The 10430-nt window shown below is 47.9% G+C and overlaps 1 protein-coding gene across 2 annotated transcripts in view; it reads left to right on the top strand.

The window, feature by feature from the left end:
• Window positions 1-207: 207 nt before the first annotated feature.
• CDH26 (cadherin 26) overlaps window positions 208-10430 on the top strand; it is a 30091-nt gene continuing 19868 nt past the window's right edge. For both annotated transcript variants that reach the window (XM_077336354.1, XM_077336353.1), the window contains exons 1-2: window positions 208-296; window positions 9297-9377. In XM_077336354.1, coding sequence (XP_077192469.1) covers window positions 240-296; window positions 9297-9377 — 138 coding nt within the window. In that variant the 5' untranslated portion in view covers window positions 208-239. The remainder of the gene's footprint in view (window positions 297-9296; window positions 9378-10430) is intronic.

Genomic DNA, 10430 nt, shown 5'->3' with positions numbered 1-10430 from the left:
GTCAGCTGTAATGGGCGGATGGGGGGGGTTCTCCAGCCACCCCCTGGAGCTTGCCAACCCTCCTCGGTGGGCAGCGGCCGCCCAGGGCTGTCTCTCCCCGACGGATCCCTGGCTGGCCGGAGGGAATCCCCGCGGGGCAGGGCTCCAGTGCTCCGCCTCCGCCGCCTCCTCCTCCTCCTCTCCGCCGGGTTAAAGCGCCCGCTGGGCGCCTGGCCCGCTTCCCAGCCCAGAGCGGAGCGATGTGTGGCAGGTGGGGGCGCGGCTGGTGCCCGCGGGCGACGCTTCTGCTTCTAGCCGTAAGTACCGCGGAGCCCGGCCAAGCGGGTCGAGGGAGGGAGGGAGAGGGGAACGCGGCGCAAAGGAAGCCCGGGGTGGAGGGTGGGGGTCTCTCGCCTGCAAAGGGAGCGAGGACTGGGGCAGACCTGCATCTCGGGGCCAGTCCGCATTGGCCCAATCCGTCGGGCAAATCGCGCCCGGAAAGGAAAGCAGCTCACATCGCGCCCGGGTTGGTCCTTCCTTTGGCTGTATCGTTTGAACTCGTTCGGACTCGCCTTTCTCCCCAGTGGGGAGCGAAAGTCGTTTCCCGAGTTTTTCTGGCATCCAGTGTGTCTCGCAACAACCTTGTGAGGTAGGACGGGCTGGAAGCGTGAGGCTGGCCCCAGGTCATTCAGTAAGTTTCCTGGCCAGTAGGGATTCCGACCTTGGTCTCCCAGAGGCTAGTCCAGGGGTGGTCAAACGGTGACCCTCCAGATGTCCGTGGACTACAGTTCCCATGAGCCCCTGCCAGCATTTGCTTGGGCCAGCCCAGTTCTATCAGAGCTCTCTCAGCCCCACCTACCCTACAGTGTGACTGTTGTGGGGAGAGGGAGGGAAGGAGATTGTAAGACCGACCTGAGGCCTGATGAGTTACCTTGGGCCCGTCACAGTTCTCTCAAGCTCTCTCAAACACACCTACCTCAGTGGGTATTTGTTGTAGGGGGGAGTGATTGTAATCTGGGTTGCTTTGGGCCTATCACAGTTCTCTCAGGCCTCTGTTAGCTCCAACTATCTCACAGGATGCCTGTTGTGGGGAGAGGAAAGGGAAGGCAATCGGAAGCCGCTTTGAGACTCCTTCGGGTACAGAAAAGTGCCATATAAAAACCAGCTCTTCTTCTTCTTCAGTAATATCAGGGCTCTCTCAGCCTCACCTCCCTCACAGGGTGCTTTTTGCGGAGAAAGGGAAGGGAAGGCGAATGGAAGCTGCTTTGAGACTCCTTCAGGTAGAGAAAAGCAGCATATAAGAACCAACTCTTCTTCTTCTTCAGTAATATCAGGGCTCTCTCAGCCTCACCTCCCTCACAGGGTGTCTGTTGTGGGGAGAGGAAAGGGAAGGCAACTGTAAGCCGCTTTGAGACTCCTTCGGGTAGAGAAAAGTGGCATATAAGAACCAAATCTTCTTCTACTTCTTCTTCTTCTAATAAGTAGTCTTCTTTTATATCTGGTGGCTGATTGGATGCAACACTTCAAATGTTGGGCACAACGTTTATTTATTTATTATTTATTTCTTAGATTTTTAATCCGCCCTCCCATACAGCGCAGGACGGTGAGGGTTAGTCTTTCAAAGTATCCAACAGTTTTCAATCAGTTTAATATAACTGATGCATTAAGGTTGGCAGTTGATCAGTCGATACTGATTACAGCAGAATATTCTAAAACAAGCTGTCTTTCAGTTGGCAGCAAATGAATTGGTGGGCGCACCCCAGGGAATCTTGCGCATGGGAGGACGGAGCACATGTCAGGAATGCATTCTGAAAACCTGATAATAAAGTGATGTTAGCTTTAACTCTGCTTCCTACTTCATTCCAGGAATTATAAAATCCTAAATTCCTGGGTGTGCATCACAGAGAGATTTCAACAGTTGGTTTGATTTACTGTTAGGTGACTAGAATTCCCCTTATCTCTGCATCTTTTGTGAAAGACTTCCCAGGAAGGTTAGATGACTTTCTTGGGGAAATGTCTCCTGTTGCCTCCTGTTTCTTAGCAGAAGAATGTGTCTCGTGCACAAATAGTTCTGACTAGGCAAATATTCGTTTTCCTTCTTATCACTCTTGAGTTATGGCATCTTTATCACATCTCAGAGTCTCATACCTCCCCATCATTTATGTTCACAACAACTTTTGCAGGGAAGCTGTAAAAATAAGGAAGAACCGACCAGTTGCTATCCAGATAATGCTCAGTCAGAACAGCTCTCTCAGCCCCACCTACCTCACATGGTGTCTGTTGTGGGGAGAGGAAGGGGAAAGTATTTATAAGCCACTTTGGGACTCCTTCGGGTAGGGAAAAGTGTGGTATAAAAAACAGTTCGTCTTCCTCTTCTTAGGGAATAATGATTGTACTTAGAATTCTTTTTTTACACATCTTTAGCTTGGCAGTTAAAAGATCTACACATAGTTGTGTGGTGCAGAGTGGTAAGGCAGCTGTCTGATAGCTTTGCCTATGAGGCTGGAAGTTCGATCCCAGCAGCCGGCTCAAAGTCGACTCAGCCTTCCATCCTTCTGAGGTCGGTAAAATGAGCACCCAGCTTGCTGGGGGTGAACGGTAATGACTGGGGAAGGCACTGGCAAACCACCCCGTTTTGAGTCTGCCATGAAAACGCTAGAGGGCGTCACCCCATGGGTCAGACATGACCCGGCGCTTGCACAGGGGATACCTTTACCTTTAGCTTGGCAGTTGCTAGACACAATTCTTCCTCACCTTTAACTGGAACTTATCGAATGTTGAAGGAAATCTTTCAGCTTCCGGGAGTCGTGACCAATTTCTTTGGAAAGGGTGTGTGTGGATGTTAATACCAGTGGCTGAATTTATTGACACCGTGATCCAGGAACAATGCTGTTGAAAGCTGCTGTTTGAGAGGAATCCTCCTTCACAGAAAGATTTTCTTTCAAGGGGTGAAGTGGAAAGGAGGTTTTGTCCAGCAAAGTCAACATCAAGAACTGTTTTAGATCAGAAGTTGCATGCTTCGGTGAATGTGAATAACACCACGTATTTCAACATGCCTTCTCAGCAGACTCCAGGTTGGGTAGAAAAGATCTCTCTACATTCATCAAGGAAAATAAGGCCCTGCATGGCATCCGGCCCTCTCAATTCCTGGCAAATAGATGGGGAAGAAATGGAGGTAGCGACAGATTTTATTTTCCTGGGCTCCAAGATCACTGCAGATGGGGACTGCAGCAAAGAAATTAAAAGACGCTTGCTCCTGGGGAGGAAAGCTATGGCAAATCTAGACAGCATCCTAAAAAGCAGAGACATCACCCTGCCAACAAAAGTGCATTTAGTCAAGGCCATGGTCTTCCCAGTTGCAATGTATGGCTGTGAAAGTTGGACCATAAGGAAGGCCGAGCGTCAAAGAATTGAGGCTTTTGAACTCTGGTGCTGGAGAAGACTCTTGCGAGTCCCTTGGACTGCAAGGCGAACAAACCAGTCAGTCCTAGAGATCAGCCCTGACTGCTCCTTAGAAGGCCAGATCCTGAAGATGAAACTCAAATACTTTGGCCACCTCATGAGAAGGAAGGACTCCCTGGACAACAGCCTAATGCTGGGAGCGATCAAGGGCAAAAGAAGAAGGGGACGGCAGAGAATGAGGTGGCTGGATGGAGTCACTGAAGCAGTCGGTGCAAACTTAAATGGACTCTGGGGAGTGGTAGAGGACAGGAAGGCCTGGAGGATCATTGTCCATGGGGTTGTGATGGGTCGGACACGGCTTCACACCTAACAACAACAAATTGTTTTTTCTGCAGCAACTTTGCGTTTTTCAAGTTCACTCTTTCAACCAGTGCCAATAATGTGGTATAATCAGGGTAGCATTGAATCCCCTTGGTCTGAAGTCCTATTTTTAAGTAACTGTTTACTCTTGTTTATGTTTACTAGCTATTTCTGGGCTCCCCAGTATGGAGGTAAAGAAGAACTTCGAGAGGGAAGTTTGGATACATAAACTGTCGATTCCACTTTGCTTGTTGGATAGAGTAGATCGGAAAGAACAGGTCCACATGCCTACATAAAAAGGGGGAGGGGTCTGGAAATGAAGCCATAAAAATCCAACTAGTAACAGTCAGGACCTTCAAAGTTTGAATGTCCATATTAATTTTAAAATTATATAATTTTTATTGTGCACAATTTTTAAAATACTTTAGGAATTAAAAACATATATACAGCCCATAGGCTATTGAACTATATGCAATATGCATTGTTGAATACAGACATTCAACCTTTGAAGGTCCTAGCTGTCATCAGTTGGGTTTTTATGGTCACTGTCTGCCTCATATAGAATTGGGGAATTGGCCAATCTCTTCCAGTCCTACCGAGATGGACAGGACATAGTTCTCCAGGGTCTCAGGTGGAGGGTCTATTAAATCTGCGATACATGAACTCTAAGGCCCGAACATATATCCACATACATAATAGGTCTTTCTAAGATGTCCTGTTCAACAAGATGCATTAACAGGCGTTAGCTCTAGCAAAGGACTAATACTTTTGGCGGGTTAACCTGTTGACAAGGAGAGCACTCTAGGGAAAGACAACAGACCGAGACGGATGATGAATTTAGCCTGATTGTTCTTCTGACTCAAAAGAGATGGTTGACCTGCAGTCAAGAGCCTACATAGTCATAGATTCACACATTGGAAAACTTGGGTTTCAGGGCATTTAATAATGCATGCCTTCAGGTGAGGTGGTGACTTTCAAAAGAGAGGAATAAAAATGATTCTGTGAAGGCAAAGGGGTGGCAGGTGACAGTAGATGAGCAATTGGGATGTGAGTGTCCTGCATAGTGCAGTGGGTTGGACTAGATCACCCATGAGGTCCCTTCCAACTCTATGATTCTATGGTATTTCATTTGTATTGCAAGACTGGCAGGGAACCATACAGGAAATTACGTTTTGGTTCTGGGCCATGATATGGTGATGGCAGAAGCGAAAGTCAGACCTGAGTAAATCAACAGGCAACTTCCTCTACCTCATCCAGCTTGGCATATAACCATAATGGAAATCTTGTTGGGTTTCAGGGCCAAGCTATAGAGATGTCAAAAGCTAAAGTTAAACGCTTGCATTTTTTTGGTGCAGTAAATCAACATACGACTTCCTGTGTCTCATTCAGGTCCATCCCCATCCCAACTAATAGTCTCAGCTCAGATAGCCACCCTGAGGAGAGGTGGTGGGTTCTCCTTCCTTGGAAGTTTTTAAGCTGAGTCTAGTTAGCCACCTCACAGAAATGTTGATGCTGTGAACTTAGGTAGATTGTGAGTGGTTGGGCAGAAGGGATTGTGTCCATTCTTGGCTCTTCTGGCCTTCTTGCATAGCCAAGGAAATGCCAATTGCCTCTTTGGGGTCAGGAGGTGAATTTTCTCCAGGCCAGACTGGCCAGAGATTCTGTGTTTTTGAGGGGGGGCATAATCTGGGCATGGAATTGCGGTCACTCTGGGTGGGCAGGTAGTTGTGCCTCACCACCACCCCCCCACGGCGAAGCGCTGGCAGTGGCGGCCTGGAACGACCAAATCGGGCGCACACAACCCTAGTTTCCAGTCTTCAAACGTTGTTTTCTGTCAGTAAAAGGCAGGGGGAGGTAGAGAAACTTTCCAGGACTGTTTTAGCCTTTGAAGGAGAACTCAAAGGGGCCAGGTGTGGCACTAATCACTGTGTGACTCACCCTAAGTCTGGATGATTGTTATTGTTGTTATGTGCGAAGTCGTGTCCGACCCATCGCGACCCCATGGACAATGATCCTCCAGGCCTTCCTGTCCTCTACCATTCCCCGGAGTCCATTTAAGTTTGCACCTACTGCTTCAGTGACTCCATCCAGCCACCTCATTCTCTGTCGTCCCCTTCTTCTTTTGCCCTCGATCGCTCCCAGCATTAGGCTCTTCTCCAGGGAGTCCTTCCTTCTCATGAGGTGGCCAAAGTATTTGAGTTTCATCTTCAGGATCTGGCCTTCTAAAGAGCAGTCAGGGTTGATCTCCTCTAGGACTGACCGGTTTGTTCGCCTTGCAGTCCAAGGGACTCGCAAGAGTCTTCTCCAGCACCAGAGTTCAAAAGCCTCAATTCTTTGACGCTCGGCCTTCCTTATGGTCCAACTTTCGCAGCCATACATTGCAACTGGGAATACCATAGCCTTGACTAAACGCGCTTTTGTTGGCAGGGTGATGTCTCTGCTTTTTAGGATGCTGTCTAGATTTGCCATAGCTTTCCTCCCCAGGAGCAAGCGTCTTTTAATTTCTTTGCTGCAGTCTCCATCTGCAGTGATCTTGGAGCCCAGGAAAATAAAATCTGTCACTATCTCCATTTCTTCCCCATCTATTTGCCATGAATTGAGAGGGCCGGATGCCATGATCTTTGTTTTCTTGGATGATTACTGGTCTGGATGATTACTGGTGTTCAACAGCAGTAAACAATGATAATATGGCTGAAGATGGAGAGCAGAGAAAAGGTTGGCTAGTTAATGGGTGGGAAGGCAAAAAGGAAGCAGGTTAAAGTGAGGATATGGGGTCTGCTGGGGGAGGGTAAGAGGGAATTGTCTGAGGAAGGGGATATAGAGGAAATTGGGTGCCCATCACAATGCCTCGTGAGTTCCTCATTGTGCAACTGGGTCTAGTCCTGAGGCCTGCATGATTCAACTGGGCCATAATTTCCCTGGGTAGAAACTCCCAGCAGGAGGAAAAGAAGGAAAGTACAGAACTGTGTGCAGTTCTGGAGGCCTCACTTCAAGAAGGACGTAGATAAAATTGAAAGGGTACAGAGGAGAGCGACGAAGATGATCTGGGGCCAAGGGACCAAGCCCTATGAAGATAGGTTGAGGGACTTGGGAATGTTCAGCCTGGAGAAAAGGAGGTTGAGAGGGGACATGATAGCCCTCTTTAAGTATTTGAAAGGTTGTCACTTGGAGGAGGGCAGGATGCTGTTTCTGCTGGCTGCAGAGGAGAGGACATGCAGTAATGGGTTTAAATTACAAGTACAACGATATAGGCTAGATATCAGGAAAAAAATTTCACAGTCAGAGTAGCTCAGCAGTGGAATAGGCTGCCTAAGGAGGTGGTGAGCTCCCCCTCACTGGCAGTCTTCAACAAAGGTTGGATACACACTTTTCTTGGATGCTTTAGGATGCTTAGGGCTGATCCTGCATTGAGCAGGGGGTTGGACTAGATTGCCTGTATGGCCCCTTCCAACTCTATGATTCTATGGTTCTATGATTCTACAAGGCAGGGGTAGTCGCCTGGCTGGTGAGTGGGAAGGAGGGAAGCAAGTAGGAAAAGGGAAGAGTCTATGGGGCCTTTCAGGGAAGGGTAAGCAGGAATGGGGTGGGGAAAATGAGATGGCATCTACAATTCATTGTGGGTCCTCTACTTATCTTAGCTTGTTTAGCAGATTTATATAGCAAAGGTTTACAAAAGCAACCATAACATCAACAGATATAAAAAAAATTGTATTTAGAGTCCTTTAATAACCTGAGGCCCTAAAACTGTAGTATATTTAATTTGTGTGTCAATCCAGTTCTGAAAAGGTGCATGCCATTGGCTGGATCGTACGCATAGCTGCAGGTGGTGGAAATGTCATGCCACTTGGGAGAGAAAGAAAATTCTGGCCAGGACAACAATATTGAACACTCAGTTGCTAAACGCTGGCGAAATGACCGCTAACAGGCCACAAAACAGCCAATGGGGAAGCTTGGAAGCAGAAAGAGCACACAGCACTATGCTCTGGGGATCAATCTTGTACCAAGACAACAAGTCAAACAAGCTTTCTGAGCACAACAGGTGGTTACGCCTCAGGAATGACGTTTCTGTTACAACCAGGTCACCTCTACTGACCCCCCTTCGGCTTGCTGATGGTTCTCAGGCTTCCGTACAATAAGAGCTGTCATCAGAGTGAGGAAAAAATAGAAGAGAAATAGTCTGTTTTTTTCTTCTGTTTGGTAGCTTGTTGTAGGGCTGCCAGCCAAATATGCGGGGACAGGAACGCAAGGGGGGGTGCCGTCAAGTAAAACCATAGAGTTTCTAGCGATTCCTAAAGTAGACTGACATCATGTATTGGGTTTTCCTGGGCATGACATCACACCTTCACTTGGTGGGGTCAGGGCCTCTTGTGAGAATTTGGTAAGCTTAGATTGTTGCCAGTGTAGTGTAGTGATGATGATGAAGAAGAAGAGTTGGTTCTTATATCCAGCTTTTCTCTACCTGAAGGAGGCTCAAAGTGGCTTACAGTCACCTTCCCTTTCCTCTCCCCACAACAGACACCCTGTGAGGGAGGTGAGGCTGAGAGAGCTCTGATATTACTGCTCAGTCAGAACAGCTTTCTCAGTGCTGTGGCGAGCCCAAGGTCACCCAGCTGGCTGCATGTGAAGGAGGGGGAATCAAACCTGGCTCACCAGATTAGAAGTCCGCACTGCTAACCACTACACCATCTGGCTCTCTTAAGAGCAGCAGATTCTGATCTGGGTGTGATTCCCCGCTCCTACTCTACATGCAGCCGGATGGGTGACCTTGGGCTATTCCGACCAAGCATTTCTCTTAGAGCTCCCTCAAACTCACCTACCTCACAGGGTGTCCATTGCATCTTCATTGGTACTAGGCATGGTTAACGTTGTGGTCCAAGACTGCCCTTATCAGGCACAGTGAACGTTTCGATAACACCTGGGCCTTCAGCCCTGTTCTTCTTAAACCTCTATTGACTTTAGCAGTTCGGAAGGGAGGCCATTGGGAGCCCAATATCAAAGATGTATATAATAAATGCAATAAGCGCCTTTGTTTTAGGACCAGTGGTGTGAATCAGGTTTTCAAGTCTACTGTTTGCTGTTGCAAGCCACACCGATAAGACTACCTTGCTAGCATTATTTATTGCATGGCAGATGTAGTGAAGCTAGGAATTCTGAGGATCGTTCGGCAGACAGGGAAGGGATGTTCGGAGAAGGTTGGCCATCGCCTGTCTCGTGATCCCTATTGTTCCTTGGAGGACCTACCACTCAAATCCTTAAAAGCCTCCCGTCCAAATACTAGCCAGGGTCAGCCCTGCTTAGCTTCCGAGATCAGACGGGATCGAGCAAGCCTGGCCTATCCTTTTAGCATTCACTGACTTAAGACCACACAGCACTTGAGGTGAGAGCCGTGGGGAGAAATGGTCCCCGTCTCCCTCCACAACCACCTTTGAGCTTTTAATTTACACGGGGCTAGCACGATTCCCCAGTTTGCTTGACTTGGCAGTGGGCAGGGTGTGCAAAAAGCTTTACTTAAAAGCAATCCTCCTTACCTCTGCTCTTTCCCCATTTGTTTTAAGGTTCTCACCTTTGGCACCTTTCACCACGGATGGGGAGAGAGCGACAGCCTCAGAAAGACCACCAGCCAAGGAAGCAGCCAGGTGGGGACTTCTGTTTTCAAATTCCAGGGTAAAATTATTTAGAAATCGCAGTGTTCTGTGGGTCTCTCCTATATGTGTGGGCAGAAGGAAATCCCATTCCAGTTATTGTAGTTGTAGTTAAGATTTATTACGGTCATAGACCAGCATAAGATGATACAGAAACATCCATTAAAACCAGGAATTAAAACATCTTAAAAGATAACAATAGAAAATGGAAAAGGTAGATAAACACAGCTGTCCAGATTCATTTAAAACAGACCATGCTATTACGAATTTTGATCGCTGCTGCACAGAACTTGGCAACTCTATAAGTTGTGTTATTTTCTATATCTGCAAGCAGCAGAGAAATGTAAAATTCTCCTGAGCGCCCTGAGAATCTGCCTAGCAGTGGAAGAATTAGACTAGTTAGAATCGACATTGAAAGAGAACATGTTCCATGGTTTCTACATGTCCAGAGCCACAGGTGCATTTCCTTTCAGTATAGGGTATTTTCCTATATCTTCCTTCTAATACTGCTGTTATAGTTCGCAATGACAATGAGCTGGCACGATTTTCACACCTGAGTCCTTAAAGAGTAAGTTCACACATGCACATTTGTCATTGACACCAGCATCCAATTGTGAGCTTATCAAAGAGCCTTCGGGGATCTACAAGGCATCTGCTATTGAAGAACTTGTTTAGGGGAAGGACCCTGGCTCAGTGGCAGAGCCTCTGCTTGCCATGCAGAAGGTCCCACGTTCATGCCCCAGTATAGGACCAGGCAGTAGGTGATGTGAAAGAATTCTGCCTGGGATCCTGGAGAGCCGCTTCCCATAGGGGTGTGCGCTTTGGCTCGGTTTGATGAACACCGATGCCCGAGGCGGCCAGCACCTCGGAGTGGAGGGGTGGTGGTGGGGCAGCAGCCAGTGGCCACACACAGGAGCAGAGCTCTCTGAGCCATGACACTGGCTTCCTACAGACTGCTTCTAGCCACCAAGGCAGCCAAGCCGAGCCGAAATGCACAACCCTAGCAGTCATTACTGACCTCTGATGGACCAATGTTCTTATTTAGTA

The sequence above is a fragment of the Paroedura picta genome, chromosome 4, assembly GCF_049243985.1.
Source record: "Paroedura picta isolate Pp20150507F chromosome 4, Ppicta_v3.0, whole genome shotgun sequence".
NCBI classification, from domain to species: Eukaryota; Metazoa; Chordata; class Lepidosauria; order Squamata; family Gekkonidae; genus Paroedura; species Paroedura picta.
Note: the sequence above shows the minus strand (reverse complement) of the source record. Positions and strands in the feature narration are given on the sequence as shown.